The following is a 16,507-nucleotide window of genomic DNA, read 5'->3' as shown; positions in this document are numbered from 1 at the left end:
AACCTCTGTCGAAACAAGCCCTGGGTACTTGTACTCAGCGGCCCTCTCCAACCGGGCTTTTCATCATAACTCCTGCCTTGAGCCTTGAACTTCACTCTTCACCAGTGCACACAACCCTCCCCCATCTCATCATTTGCAATGCACGGCCCTTTTTGAGATCCCCAAAGGGCTGGCTGCACAGGCACTCTTGTCTTAGCTGAGATCGCCTCTAATGCTCCGTGTCCGGCTGGTCTCACTCAACTCCCCTGCGGCGGAGTCCTCCTAAGCTGCGCCACAAGCTAGTGTCCCAGAGCCTGGTGTGCAGGCAGACGATCAGCTGGAGGCAAGCACCCAAGCGCACCCTGAAGGAGTCGGGCTGAAGGGACCATCAAGCAGCTGTCTCCACCCGCCCTCCTCCCTCGCCGCCCCCCCCCCGCACCGGTGACGCGCCAGCCCCCGCGTGCGCGCCTCCCCACCGCCCTCTCCGCTACCGCGCTCGCTCCGCGGTCTGCCACCCGCGCGTCCTCTGGCCCCGCAACTTCACCCGGCGCGGCGGCAGCTGGTGCGACGCCCGAGCACTGGAGCCAGGACTGTTACCCTTGGACCTTTCCCTGTTGGCTGGGAGGAACGAGCACCGGTTGTCCGCGGAGCCGGAGGTGCACGGCAGCGAGGGGCGGTGCGTGGGTGCCGAAGTGGTACATGCCACCCGGTACTAAGCGTCTCCGGGCACTAGGAGCGTTCTCGGCAGGTAGGTGCATGCGCCTCTTAAAGACATTCTCTGCGGCTGATTTTGGTTTCCACCGGCATGAGGTGGGTGTATGGAGGAGTGTCCTGGGCTTGAATGAGCCTGGCATATTAAGAAGAACCCTTGGGTGTCCGGGCTTCCTAGGTCCTGGCGAATCCGGGGAGCCTGATGTGGGCTGGGACGAGAAGGGAAGTTATTAAGGGAGAGGGGCCGTGCACTTAGCGCAGGCAGACCCAAAGGATGTCCCGCACTGTGGAAGGACCGATTGAGAAGGCTAGAGAAGCCTGTGGCACTACCTAAGGTAGGGGCTTGTCAGGGACAGGGAATCCCGCGGGTGGGGTCGTGGGTGAACCCTGGCTACCGAAAGACTTCCGGGCACCCAGCAGCGATGGGTGATCCAGCTCAGAGGAAGGATCGCAATTTCCAAGGGCTTCGTGTGCCTCCAGACTGAGCAATTGAGCTTGGCTGGGACCCAGCTGTTCCAAATTGGCCACGTGAAACCGGTGAGAATGGGGAAGAGGGCAAGCCAGAAGAAATGTGTTGTTTTTGATGCCAACCTGTGTTTGGAAAGACTGGGCTACGGGGTCACACTTGGGGGACACTCCAGCCCTAGCAGGTGTCTGTGATATTGAACGTGCGCGCGGAGGCGCGGGGGGGGGGGCGGGGGGGGGCGGTTTCTGTAATTCTCCCTCAGGCTATTTATTACCTCATAGCTCCCTCCCACAGTTTCCTGGATAGGGATGCAGACCCCTCGCTGTAGAAGAGGGCAGGCGTTGGAATTCGCTAAGCAGAGCCATTCAGGTGTGAGAATGACAGGACTGTGGACATTCAGGTGTGAGAATGACAGGACTGTGGACAGTCACAGCTCCTGAGTGAGAAAACAAGACAAAATCCTAGAGAAGCTGGTGGTGTTTTTTGTGGAGGTGGGACAGAGTGGGATCCACAGCCCATGGGCTCTGGTCTGGGGGGGACACCTATATGTTGCATGAGTGACTGTGAAGAAATGTCAACACTTCAGCTGGGGGAACAATGTGATTGTCTTTAAAGCACAAGCGCGCACGAGCACACACACACACACACACACACACACACACACAAGCTGCCTTTCCTCTCAGCTCCCCTTGCAAATATGAGCACCCGCCCATTGTTTCCTGACACAGTCATTTCTTCCTTCTTCTGTTTTGTCGTTTTTGATGATTGGTTGGTTGGTTTTGTTTTGTTTTGTTTTGTTTTGTTTTGGGAGAGCTTTCTGGGTCAGGTTTGCCTCGCTCCACCTTCCCACCATCACCCAGTATTCCTACTAGCCTACTTCTCTTAGAGCAGGCTCTGAGAGTCCCATTCATAAGGTTTAGCTCCACTAGAGCCTTCTATCTGCTGTTACAGCAAGAGAGGTCAGGGCACAACTCCTGCAAAGAACCAGCACCCTCCATCCAATCTCCAGCAGTTACCGTAAGTAGGCACCCTCGCTTTGTGGCAATTTTTAGGGCAGCAAGGGGGGTGTCTACCCAGTCCAACCTCCAACAACATCAGAGCTCCTGCTGACGTCCCAAGAGTGGAGATCCAGCCACAAGGTGGCCTTTGCCCTAGAAGTTAATGCGTTTGCCTGTCTAAAAGCTGACTGCACCCAACCATCTGAAAAAGAACATTGGAGAATCTGTTTAGTCAAAACATAGCATATTGTTGCTTTTCCAAAAGCCCCCTGATGTGTGTTGTTGCTCTCTTCCTCTGACACTCTGATGTGAGATGTTTTCACTAGGAATATTTTGTCCTCAATATAAATATAGAGACTGCCAAACTCGAGAGAGGGGAGGCTGTTAGCCCGGCCAGAGGACTTGCCTGGAAGCCTGATTACCAAAATGCAGGTTCTCTGACTCCTTTCCTTTTGTTGATTACAAAATAGAGCTATTTCCAGCAGAGAAGGGACTTGTCCCCTTTCAGGAGTGAATGTCCCAAGGAGGAGGTTTTTATGCCTATTGTTTGGATCTGGGGAACTACACCTATATAAGTGTCCAGGCTTTGGAATGGGGTCATGACAGGAGTGCTGACTAAATCTTCTTTCACTAACAAGAAACTATCCCCACCAGGATAGACCCTAGGACTCAGCTACATTATCAACCACATGCCTTCTTCTAAACGAACCCAACCACTTCTGTTATTCTTTGTCCCTCCCTCCCTTCCTGCCCCTCCCCCATTCTGTGTGAATGTGTGTGTGTGTGTGTGTGAGTGTGTGTGAGTATGTGTGTGTGGGGGGGGTGCGCGCATGCGCGCTTGTGAGCTCCTGTGTGTGTGTGTGTGTGTGTGTGTGTGTGTGTGTGTGTTCAGGTGTCTTCTTCTGTCAGTCCTCATCTTATTATTTAAGACAGTCTCACTGAACCTGGAGCTTATCAATTCAGCAAGATTAAGTGGCTCTAGGGATTAAGAGAGCAAGATTAAAAGAGCTCTAGGGATTTCCCAGTCCCTGCTTTCTTGGCCCCAAGATTACAGGTATGCACTGCCATGTCCAGCTTTTTACGTGGGTACTGGGCATCAAATTGAGGTCCCCATGCTTGTGTGACAAGTACTTTACTGAATGAGCCATCTCCCCAGTCCCTCTTGTTACGTTTTGAGCTCATTTTATTACACCCCACTTCTGTTAAGAGGACTCAAACAGAGAAGGGTAGCTATAGAGAGTAGACAATATCCCCTTCAGATTTCATAGTTAATGATCAGAGCTTTCTTACAAGGGTCCTCCGGGGTTAAAGAGTTTACAAACAAGTGCTTTATTCTAACATCAGTGCATTCAAGGGCTGGAAAAAATTAAAATGCAGTTTTATTTTTATTCTGAAAAGAATCAACAAGTCTGAAACCAGCCTCTTGCTTTCCTTGAGAGGAAGTAGGAGTGGAAGTGAAAGTCATTTAATCTGCACAATGGGTGATCCCCGGGCAATGGCAGACTTGGCTTTCCATCTGGGCTTCCCTTGCCTGGTTCTGAGCAGGAGCTTCATGCTTGCAAACAGATCTTTTACCAGGGCTAGCCTCATCTACCAAGAGAAGCTCCTGGATGGTGAGGGGTGGGGGTGCACTGCTTGTGTTTGAGGCCATTCAACCAGAAAAGAATACCAACTGAAATCAGACAATGGGGCGAGGGAGTTGGGTGGGGGTGTGGGGAGGAGCTACAGATAGGCAAGTGATTGGCTCCACAAAGGCAGACCTCAGTGTGGAATGGTGTCTTCCATCAGTCCTCATGTAAACAACCCATAGTGGGACTGTTGGGAAGATGTGTTCAGAAAGGGGCAAGGATTATGAAACTGTACCTCTATGTCCCAGCAGAGCCCCGCTGTGAGCCTCATTCCTCTAAGCTGTCATATTGTATTCAGTTTCTCCAGGCAGCATCCCTCCTGAGAAAACCTCACTGTAACAGGCATGGGAGCCTTCTCAGGCACTCCATGGAACAGTCCATTCCATATCTTGCATGAGCTAATTCAGAAATACCCACGTTTTTTGGTCCTCCTTTAGCGCCTCCCCTCTGAAGCCACAGGCTTCCTCTCTGGGCTAACGGTCCAGGTCTCTGTTTGGTTGATTTGGTCAAGTAAGCTTATCCCTTACTTACTTAGATTGGAAACATTCCCTGGAAATAATAGGTGTTTTTCTGAGTGTGGCGGCTATCTAGTCAGGATTTGTTAGTCATGGGTCCTCGAGGGGTTTCCTTAGAAGGAGGAAAGACTGCCTCGAAGAGAGGAAGCTAGTCCAGCTTATTTTATTGTTCTTTGTTTATAAGATACTGATGGGGAGACACTGAATGTTTTTATGTTCATTACACTAATGAAAAAAGAAATTGGAATTTTTTTTCATAGTGAAAGAAAATGAGATGCAGTATTTTTATGTTGTCTTCCGTAAGACCAACTTGAGCTTCTAGCCAGAGCAAGAAGCAAGCCTTAAACAAAGGGAATTGTTTAATCTCATTATTTTAAAATGGCATACAGATTTTACACTATTCTAAAATACATATAAAAAATTGATTACCAATCACTTTTAATTCTGACGTGGATTTTTAATGTCCATTGTTAGGTAATGTGGGTAATATTACTTTTTCTTTTCCTCCTGCTTACGCATGTGTCCCCTGAGCAAGTTCTTGGGATTTTTGCCAGAGTTGGATTTCTCCTTCATAGTAAAAACATAAAATATGAATTATAACTTCCAGGAAGTTCAATCCAGCAGAGAAGAAGGAAGAGGCAACTGGATGACTACATAGCCTGTGTGTTAGTCAGTTCTTTGTCATAATAGCAAAATGCCTGATGCAGGGTGCTTAGGAAGTAAGGAGACACTTATGTATCTAGCTCACTGTTTGGATAGTGGCCTGGTGAGAGCCACCTCTTGACTGCATCACCTCCTAGCAGGTAACTATTAAATGAGCAAGTATGAAGCAAACAATGACATCTTAAACCAGGGACAGGGAGAGACTAGAATCCCACACCCCCTTCCATACTCTCTGTATGCTCCCAATTCACCTGGGGATCAGTTCCACCCCTTTCCAATACTTCCATTGTGCAACTCTTGGAAGACATGGGAGCCACACTCAAAGCACAGCCCTGCATTTACACATGCCGTCGTAAGATCATTGTTGATACCAAACACACCCCTTCACTCAGAAGCATTTGGGGTTTGGACAGTACGAGGATGATCACCCCAGGCAAAGAGCTAAGGTAGGTCAGAGAGCGCTACACCTTTTAGGAGAGGTGAGTGGAAGGGGAAAGAGAAACTACCAGATGAAAAGACTAGTGGGCTCCCAGGCTCCTGAGGGCTCAGAGGGGCTAAACAGCCTCTTCCTTCTTCCTGGGGCCCCTGTGGTTTGTGCCTAGCCAAGAGAAGACATCGACTCCTGATCAACAACTTGTGAACCAGAATTTAAGAGCAGGAACCTAAAAGAAGATAGTGAAGATCAGGACATAGAGAGGACAAGCCTGGCCCGGAAGGTCACCTGTGAAGGTCACCTAAGAACAGTAGTGAAATAAGCTGTTGCTAATGATAGTCACGTCAGAGAAAGATTGGCCATGGCCACACTACAAAGCACCTTACATATACACAAACAGTGTCTTTTAACAGTTTCTTGTGTTTGTGCTTCCTTTTGGGCTTAGTGTTACTGGCTTTCCCTTGAAGCCCTGGAAGAGCTCTCTTCCTTCACAAGCTGATTGTTCTGAAAGGAATCTAAGAAACAATGAGTACATTCTCTTCAGCTTGTCTGTGCAGTGCTTCATTCACCCTTCAGGGAGGGCAAGGGCAGAAGGAGACAGAGCATTGGGGATCGATACACAGTCCAGGACAGATTCCTGGATCTAGACCAACTCCCAAGAGATTATTCCTCACATGACATTTAATTTCGTTGCTCTTTGCAACACATCAAGTTCAAGAATAACCTTGACCTTAACTGTTTCCCTTCCAACCCTGGGGGCCCTGCTGACCGACAGGCTCAAGGCTGATCCTTGAAGGGCAGAACGGCACCAGTACTATTAGTTCAGAAGGCAGCATTGGCCTTGTGGATATGACCCATGTTCTTCATTGGCTGAAATGGAACTTAAACTTGTCTTAGTGAGGCTGCATTCTTGGGAACAACTGGGGCTTGGAAAAGAAAAAGAGAGGTGGATCTCAGGTGACAGACAGCACTCAGGGGAATCCAGCATTCACCAGGCTTCAGTTGTAGAGTGGAGAATCTGATCAGCAGAAAGGACAAGTCAAGATGGCTTGCAAAATTATGTGCTACACTGAAGAGGGCTAAGCAAGCACACACAGCGTAAACCTCATTTGTAATTGAACTATGAATGTCCCTACTGTCTGATTTGGTATCCAGAAGCTGCCTGATGATCTGAGAAGCTATTGGCATGGCCAGGAAACAAAACAACTACCAGGAAGCTACTGCAGGAAAAACCAGATACTTAGTATGGTGGCTCGTCCTCTCAAGAAGTCCATGCCAAATCTCTGAGAGCTAAAATTCCAATTTCCTTTATGACAAAGGAGACTTTGCCCATATGATTATGTCAAGGATTTAGCAATATCCTAGATTACCTACCACCTGGGCCGAGTCTAGTACATTTCATCCTTAAAAGCAAAGGAAACAAATGGCTCTCCAAAAGGACCGGCAGAGCCAAAGAAAGTTATCACCTTTGAAATTGAGGGACAGAGACCCAGGAGAAGGAATGTTGGAATCTAGAAGAGATTAGGAAACAGGTTTTCCTATATAGGCTCCAGAAGGAAACATAGGCTTGCGAGTTTCCAGATTTGAATCTAGTAAGACCTATTTCAGATCTCAGTCTGCTAGAGCTATAAGCTCATAAGTGTATGCTGGTGTTTGATACCACTAGCTTTATGGTCATTCATTACAACGGCCATAGAAAAGCAACACTTTCACCCTCCCACTCACAGCTGCCTTTAGAGCTCAGGAGAGTCTGGGGGAGGCTCCTCCTCCTTGGGGGTGGGACGGATCTAGCTGTAGAGATTCTGGCAAATGGTATTTCAATACAGGGAAGCACCCTAAAGGCTGGGGGCAGTAGTCAATGTGACATTGAATGCCAAGAGAGCATAACCCCTGCAGCTGCCACAGGAAGTCGTGAGGCTTTCAAGGACCACAGGTGGATGTGTCCAACACCCTCACGGTCCTTCTGTGAGGGGTGGTAGCATTTGGCAGAACAGAAATGGATGCCTGAGTTTTTAGATAGTTTAACAAATGTTGCTATGTCATGAAGATACAACAGGGAGAGGGGAGGAAGGAGGCTTCGAATAGCTGCCTACTTCAGCTCGGTAGTAGTTATTGTCCAGAGAGTGAGCACATTGCACAAAAAGCATCATTATTAGAGCCAAGTGCTGACTTACTGCAGCTCTACCCTGAGCCACACAGCGCAATGTTGCCCTCAGCATTATCTCCTTTCCCATGTGATCTTCCTACAAGGGAGACTCTGATCCCCCTCTGATGGAGAGATGAAGGTCTGTGTCCGTTCCTTCAAAATTGCAACATTCCTGATCAATAGAGAATACGGCCTTTGGGTGTCAGTTGTTGTTACTGTTGTTATCATCGTCGCCATTGTCATCATCATCATTGTTGCTGTGTGATATTTCACTGAGCATCCCAGGGTAGCCTAGAACTTGTTCAGGGCTCTGAACTCACAATTATCCTGCCACACGCCAGATGGAAAAACAGGAATATACTGTTAGGCCTAGTTTAAGCATATATCTTCAGGTTGGAGAGATGGCTCAGTGGTTAGGAGCACTATCTGCTCTTCCAGAGGTCATAAGTTCAATTCCCAGCAACCACATGGTGGCTCATAAACATCTGTAATTGGATCTGATGCCCTTTTCTGGTGTGTCAGTGGCAGAATGCTCATATAACATTAAATAAATAAATTTTTTTTAAAGGATATATCTTCTAAGCCCAGGTCACAAAATGCAATTTTATTTGTTTGCTTCTTGACAGAGTGTCTTACTTACTATATAACCCAGGCTGGCCTTGAGCTTACAATGTAGCCTAGTGGCCTAAAATTTGTGGCAGCCCTCTTATTCCAGTTTCCTGAGTGTTGGCATTACAAATGGCACCACACTTCTCCCTGAGAGGTTATTTAGCTTCCACTCTTGTCGGCTGGAGCAAAGCTCTTGAAGCTGGGATCCAGCATTGTAAGTGTCTCAGCTGAGACCACTATGATGTGAGGAAACCCAAGCTAGCTGACCACAAAGACAGACCCGAGACTTTGAGAAAAGAGAATGGGTCACTGTCATCTGTTGGCAACACTGGTTCCTGACGTTTCACCACCTACTGCCCTCTGACTGGTAGGAGACATGGATCCAAAGCTGTCTGAAGTTTGTGACTCATTGTGGTTGTTGCAGGCCACTGTATGTATGGAATGATGGATCACCTAACAATAAGTAACCCACTTGGTTCTAACAAATGTAGAATGAAGTCAGTGAAGAGCAAGTTTTGTTGTCCTCGAGTGTCTTTACTGAGGTAGATAACAAGTCAGTGGTCCATTGTAGAAACCAGCCCAGATCTGACTCCCATCTCTTCCTCCAGTTAATTTTGGCTAAGAAACTGAACCCTACCACCATCACCCCATTCCCCCATCTCTTTCTCTTGGCATAAGATATTACTCTGAAGTCCAGCTGGTCTCAAATCCACATTAATCATCCTTCCTCAGCCTCCAAAGTTCTGAGATTACTGGTCTGAGCAAGGATGCTGGACTTCCGTTCCATGAAAGATGGAAGAAGTGTCAGGAACTGCTCCTATTCAGACTCCCATGACGTTCCAAGGGAAAAAAGAAAGTTTGTCCCTTGTATCACGTCATTTTGATCCTTGCCCTAAAATAGGACAGCAATGACACGTGGTGTTCTTTCCTTTGAGGGTCACTTTCTTTTTTGGGATCTTCGGTGTGTGTTTCTCCATGGCGAGATGTTTTCCAGATGTTTCCTTATTTATTTATTCATTTATTTATTTACTTACTTACTTTTTTTGCTTTCTGCTGCAAAAATGTCTCTTCCCTGCTAATGGAAGAAAATAGTCCTAGAAGAACTTAAGGGCAGTATCAAGCTGTTTCCCTAAGTGTGAACATAGTCGTCAGACTGGGGACTAAGTGAAAGATGGAGCAAGGGGGACAACAGTCCCTCCTGCAGGACACTGACTGACCTCACTCCCTAGTGATCTACCTGGAGAGAATAAGTAAGACTAAACCATGAATGCAAATTTTCATTTAAAGAATATTTTATGTATTAAGTTATGTGTGTGTGTTGGAGGGTACATTAATGAGCATTGGAGAGGTGGAAGATGCCCCTGGAGCTGGCAGCACAGGCTGTTGTGAGCCACCCCAGGTGGTGCTGGGATCCTCTGTTCTTCCGCAAGAGCAGTGTGCACTTCCAACTGCTGTGTCATCTCTCTAGTACCCATGTAAGTTCCTAGATACAAAAGAAGAAGGGGAAAAAGCCATTCAAGTTGCAGAGGTGGTAGGATTGCATCAGATCTGACGTTCAGCTTGGACTATGTAGCAAAACCTTGTCTTAAAATACACTATGCCCCATCCCAAAGAAAGAAAGATGGGGAGGGAAAAGGGGGAAGACACAAGAAGAAAAAAAGAGAAAAAGGAGCAATAAATACAAATCTTGAGTGACAACTTTGTGAATATATATATCGTGTTGAATGTTGACATAAATCTTCCATTGTTGAAACAGCCAATCTAAATTTAAAAAACTAATCTATAGTACCAATAATAATATAGCTCTTGTTCAAAAGCATTTCTGATGCCGCACATATGTGTAACTCACCAAGTTTTTGTGATAACCTGTAAGAATTAATTGCACCATCTCATAGATGATAAAATTGTGGCACAAAACCATTAAAATGCAGGAGGCCCAGCTTTAAATCTAGGCCAGGTGGGATCCAAGTCCAGGCGATGGCAATGAATATAAATACACAGAGACTCCAAAAGCAGAGCTACAGTTCCCACAGCAACTAGCAGTCAGCAGCAAGCTGAGAAAGCCAGAGTTCTCCCACATAACTCAACTGGGTTGTGGCTGCCGGGTCTTTTGGCTTGGCAAGTAAAATCTCAGACCGTCCATGTGGGCTGAGGTTTTCTGCTGATAGCGAGACAATTAACAGGGCTCTTCGAGAGTCTATAGCAACCACGGGAGAGGCATTTTCACATTATCTAGGGGAATGGATCATCATTCCAGCCAAGGGCCTGCCAAGGTACACCCATTGGGGTGAAATGGACACTTTCTCTGTTGCATCGTTGGCAGTATACATCCTGACAAACAATGCCATATTGGTAGAACTGGCTGTCAAATAACCAGCGCAGAGCAAGAGAGGGCAATGGAGAGAAAAAAACAAAACAAAAGGAATCAGTGCTTCAATGAGGAGGTTTTTTTATCAGCTCCATGTCCACACATAAAATATCCCTTGATCAATCTCATCTTAATTACTGAATGTAGGAAAACAAGACCATTGCTAATTGATGTGGCTTTAATTTATGCATCAGAGAATTATACAGGATAATTACCTGCAGTTGAAGAAAAATGAATACTGTCAAATCTGGCTAATACATGCGCAATTCACCCTTCTGCGTCTTTATCTGAAAAGATTTAAAGTGGTAACCAACCTAAATGATATGCATAATGGCACTGGCTTGCAAGCAGAAGTATTTTCGGGTGTATACCCTTTGATTTGCATCACAAATAGAGTTCTCAGATTGAGACTGATGAGATTTGAATATTATTTCTAGAACAATAGCTGTGATTCACCAATTTAATGTGTATTTGATCTGTTCCAGAAGTTCCCATTTTCCAACTCAGTGAAAGAGAAGTTGTCTTCATAGCCCCATGTCAGCCCAGGCGTGATTTCTCTTCTGAGGATAACTTGGTGGGGTTGATGATGGTCTCCCTAATCAAGATTCATGGGAGAGTTCCAGTTTCCATCAGTAACTGCTTCCCACGTTGTCCCAGAACCTCCACAAAGCAGTGGCTTCCAAAAATCTGAAACTCAAACAAGCAGCTGGAAAGAATTATGGGTCCACAAAAGAACACCAATGGACATTTCCTGATGACTTGAGTCAGGCTGACAAAGCCTCTGGGAACTCTCTCACTGTGTCGAGGGGAGACTAAGGCTTGGATAAAGTTGACTTAAAAATCGGGTTACACCTGTCATCACAGCACTTAGTAGAAGAAGGGGGTTGGCTGTGAATTTGAAGCCAGCCCACTCTGTCTTACAAGTTCCTGGCCAGCTAGAATAAATAACAAAAACCCTCTAGGCTGCAGAGGTAGCTTGGTATAGAACCCTTGTCTGGGACTGCTCTGATCACCAGCGCAAAGGTCTTGCCGTATTCATGCCATATTCATATTCCATATTGTCATATTCATGCCATATTGGTAGCAGTGGCAGACTTTGTTCTAAGCTTTCTTACAGCCAGGCAAAAAAGGCAACATAGCAAGTTATTACTTAAGTTGTTGTGATCAGAAATGTATATGTGTGTGTGTGTATATATATATATGCATATACCTTTGTGTGTGTGTGTGTACATGTACACATGTACACACGTACACATATATGTATACATATACATGCATGTATGTATATAAGCTGGCCAGGAATATATACAGACAGGGCTGGCCTCAATTGTGATGGCAGGTGTGTATCCCTAGTTTTTAAGTCAACTTTATTTAAGCCTTAGTCTTCTCTCAATATGAGAGAGCTTGTATATATGTTATGGTATAGGATATATATATGTGATATATATATTAGTTAATATATATTTTATCTAATAACATATATATTAGTTCCTTGGAGGGCAAACCTTTCAAAGTGAGGAATTATGAAGAGGTGTCTTAATGAGGGAAATGAATGGAACCAAAGCACCACACAAGGCTCAAAGACAACAGCCCTGTGCTCGTTGATCTTCACTCCTGTTTCCTTATCTCTCCTTGAAGCTCTTCCCAAGGCCTAAAAATGGCAAGGGAAAGAAATACTTAAAAAAAAGAAAAGAAAAAGAAATGTCTATATTTGGTTATCAATTGCTTCTTTCTGGGAAAAGCAATATAATTTAATCTAGGCCAAAATTATACACCATAATAAGATCTTGTTTTCAGCAAATATTAGCAAGAGGTGTTAAAGATGGTTGACCCTAGCCCTACAGTCCTTCATAGAGAACCCAACCTGGACGTGGGGCCACAGCTGCTCAATGGTCTCATGACTGGGCCAGAATTCGTCATTTGACACTTTAATGTTCTGAGAAGACTAAAGTGATTAGCAAAACTGAGAAGTGTCAAAGCACACAATTTTCATTGCTAGGCAAGGTCCTTTGTCTCTGCAGCCTTGACTTTGGTGACTGTGTGGATGTGAACAGCAGGCCTTAGTTTATATGAGCATCTATTTGGTGGAACTTTCCACTTGGCAGGCCTGATGCCTTTTAATCCTCAGAAATTAAGATGCAAATGTTACACTCAACATCTTACAGAAGAGGAGGCCAAGTAAGGGGCACTTGTCCAAAGAGGACTCATAGCAATAGGGTGACTGCAAAGTGATGCCTCACATGCTATGTGTGTGTTCTTAACCTTGCAGAGCCGTCTACTTCCTTGTTTGTGCTCCTTACCTCTCTTGACCTGCTATTAAGGACATTGGCTGGGGCCGTCTCTAAGTCTGTGTAAGGCAAGGCCTCTCTCTTCCTGAGAGCTGTGGTTAGTCTGGAGAGAGGTACTGGACTCATGTGGAAGGCCAAGCTGCCTTTGCACACTCTCAGACTAACACTTTGCTTCAGTGCTTTGTGCTGACTCTGGAAGTGCTAAGGAAAGTGAAGTGGGTAGATACTTGCCCTTTCCTGCTGTGAATATTAATTGTGTCACCCTGTAATCCCCTCTCCGACACCCCTCCTCCAGAGCTACTCTGGAGAATGGCAGAAGTGGGGGGGGGGGGTTGAAGTGACTGGCTGCGTCCAGCCACCTGTTCAAGTGGTGGCCTCTTCTCTCTTGGCCCCAAATACCCAAGTCTGAACAGTTGGAGGGCATCTGCTCTCTAAGCTGGAACACCCGCACTGCTGACTCTCGAAAACAATAGGCCCAGCCTGCCAAACAATGTATTTTTGGTACAGAGAAAAATCCTGTCCCTCCTAGGGATCAAAATACATTCTTACTCGAATGTGTGTCATTTTTTTTTTTTTTTAAAGAAAGTTGCCTGGTTCACATTCTGAATTCTACTCCTCCCATTTGACTGTCATCAAGGCCTACATTTCAATGCCCTCAGTACTTCTGATTCCAAAGTCTGGGTTGAGCTTTCAGAAGCATGCAAGATGAATGTGCCTGAGTGTGGTTCACTGAAGACCTGACAAATGGCGCCTGGGAACAGGGACTCTGAAAGCTTCCCCACCCACAGTCCCTCTTTGCCAGAGGAAGATTTATGCATTCTCAAGCATCTAGATATACAAAATAAGAATAGAGATCAGACATTCGCTGATAACAAGTCATAAAGAAATTAATTTTAAAACAACTCCTTTAAGGGCTGGAGAAGTAACTCAGTGGTTAAGAGCACAAAGTGTTCTTGCAAAGGCCCTTACTTCTTGGCACCCACATCTGGCTGCTCACAACCACCTGTAACTCCAGCTCCAGCAGATCCAACACTGGCCTCTAAGGGCACATGCCTTGTGTGTATATACCACATCCATGACACATACAAGGATATATAATTAAAAATACTAAGACAATAAATCTTGAAAAAAAAAGTTCCTTCATATGCATGTAATTTTTGCCATTTCTTGGTGAAAAACTTGCATGCACAGAAACTGGCTAAGTTTATTTATTCGCAGAAGGAGTTTAACATTGGCAGAATATTTGATTCTGTAAAACAGAGAGTCTTCAGTGATTCTGAGCTGACCAAAATTCTGATTTTATAATCATTAGTGCTGAGAATGCAACTTTAAATACTTACATAATACGGAAGGGCAGAAGTATTCTTAGCGCCATTTCAGAAATTGCTAGAATCCTAGTAAAGACTTGCAAATAAACACTTGTTAAGCATCTTGAGTGAAGTTGGAATCAGATGACCAGTCACTATTAAGCACCCAGAGGTCAAATGTGACTCTGCTTACTGTAGCCTGTGTGCATGAAGAAAACCTAAGCCCTAGGAAGAGGTTTTTCAAATCTTATGCCGGAGTCCCAGTCCAGATCACCTAAGTTGGACAATCAGGGAATGAGTCTTAAACTACAACATTTTAAAAAAGAATCTCCCCAGGAAATCCTAATTGCAGGCAGTCTGAAGAATGCTCTTTTGGCTCTTGTGTTTGCTGGTGACATCAAGGGACAGTGGCTAAGATATAGGGGCCTTATTTTAGTGCAGGAAAATCCAGTAATTCAGTTCCTAAGAATGCATCTGACTTTCTGGATTTAACACAAGAGATAAGATGCAGGGCATTGCCCCTTGAGCAGTAGAGACTGCCTGATCATTTTTGCTGAATCTACAATGTTGTCATCACCATACCGGGGCCATCCATACCTAATAGGCAACCTCATGGTGGGGAATGGTTGAAGAATAAAAGAGTAAAGTCTATGGGAGCCGTATGAGACCCGCCTAGTCTTCTCCAACCATCAAAGCAATGGCTTAGTAGAGACTGATGAAGTTTATAGGCTGACAGCCCTATGGTTCAGGTTGGCAGAGAGTCTCCTTAAGGATCAGGAAAATAAAACTCAGCATGGTGGCACACACCTGTAATCCCAGCTCTCCAGAGGTGGAGACAGGAAGGTCAGGAGGTCAAGGTCATCTTTGGTTATGTAGGAAATTCAAAGCCAGCTTGGACTACAGAAGACCCTTTCTGGGTCAGGGATGCGGGAGAGAAGAAACAACGAAACCATGAAATCTGTAGTAGGATTTGTACATCTCAGCTAAGGGACAGTGGACATGAAGGGTGGCAGGATGGGCTTATTCTGGTTTTAGTTTTGCCATCCATCTTATTAGAACAGTTGCCTGAAGACCAGTTTTCATATGTGTAAAGGAATGCTAATAACTGACACTCCCAATTCACATGCTGCTATGATGCCTAAGTACTTGGGAACATGCAGTCTATACTCATGAGCTATGGTGAAGAACTAGGCTCACTGATGAGACCCTTTCCTGATATGTGAGATATGAGCAGCCTTGTAGCCACCAAGACAGAATCCATCTTTCTGTTGATTTTGATACCTGCTGGGCTATCTGCTCCTAAAAGTATTTGGTTCCAGGTGTTTTACAAATTCAATACAGTGGAGAATGCCTCTGTCAGGTAGTATCAATGAGTTCCCTACACAGAAACATCATTTCATTTTTGCAGGGCTGATGTTATCTAGCCTAATATTGCCAGCCTGCTCAAAACATGTGTGTTTCTGCAAGTTCTGTCAACATGAGACTTCTGTGTTCTCTTAGCCGTGACTAAAGTCCTAGAAAGCTCCCACATGCTTCTGGAGGGCCAGAACAGAGTCAGGGGCTCCCTAAAGGCCGCTCCCATTCTTCTGTTGGTCTCTTCCAAGTCCAAGAGCCATGGTCCCAAGCTTGGGCTTTCTATGTTTATACAGATGTCCACCCACGTGGAGTGGAAAGTTACATGGATATGGAAATCATTAAAGCCAGCTAATTTTACCACCCGTGTGGCTTCTTGTTTTCTTTGAAGTTGTATAGGGTTGATCCATCAATTTAAAAGGCCAAACCAATTCTCCTTCCTCTCCTAGAGAAAATAGACAAATTCCTCCTCTCTGTGGACTCATCTTCACCTGCTTCACATCTGGGGGTGCAGGTTTTCATGTGTTACTATTATCTTTGGTCCCCCGCAGGGTTCACTGTGCCCTGATGAGCTCATAAGGACTGTAAAGGTTTTGTAGAGGAGACATAGCTTAGGTGGGGGGTTCCTGAGAAGTGACACCAAGTCAGACCTCTGCCCCCCCCCACACACACACACATTGGAGAATGCAAATGATTAAATAAATAAAATTAATTATTCAAACATGCATATACATAGGATGCATAAGGCAAATCCCTAAATATCCATCATCCAGTTGTAAAAATTGTCCAAGATTTTCTATATTTACTTGATAGATCATTTTAGTTTTCGTAACTGCAGAAGCCAAACCAGACCTCATGTCATTTCCCTGGTACACACTTCAGTGTGCATTTTGAAACTATGGTTGTTTTTTTCTTGGATAATTCCAATGTCATTTCATACCAATGAAATAAGTAAACTTTCCCGCCTATTGTTTAATATCTAAACTATATTAAATGCTCAAGCATCTCAGAAATGACTCCTCATTAGCTTGTCATGATGAGAA

At 45.2% G+C, this 16,507-nt stretch overlaps 1 protein-coding gene across 7 annotated transcripts in view; it reads left to right on the top strand.

The window, feature by feature from the left end:
• Ripor2 (RHO family interacting cell polarization regulator 2) overlaps nt 1-16,507 on the top strand; it is a 223,839-nt gene that overhangs the window by 130,315 nt on the left and 77,017 nt on the right. The window contains exon 1 of one of the 7 annotated variants that reach the window (XM_021180184.2): nt 477-727. The exons of 5 other annotated variants lie outside the window; for them this stretch is intronic. In XM_021180184.2, the coding sequence (XP_021035843.1) occupies nt 679-727 (49 nt within the window). In that variant the 5' untranslated portion in view covers nt 477-678. Of the gene's footprint in view, nt 1-476; nt 728-873; nt 1,026-16,507 lie in introns of those variants that run through there. One more of the 7 variants, XM_029468440.2, reaches the window with a different exon arrangement.

Source organism: Mus caroli, unplaced genomic scaffold, assembly GCF_978045245.1.
Source record: "Mus caroli unplaced genomic scaffold, Mus_caroli_1 scaffold_15, whole genome shotgun sequence".
NCBI lineage: Eukaryota > Metazoa > Chordata > Mammalia > Rodentia > Muridae > Mus > Mus caroli.
The sequence above is the reverse complement of the archived record's forward strand: the minus strand, read 5'-3'. Positions and strand labels throughout refer to the sequence as shown.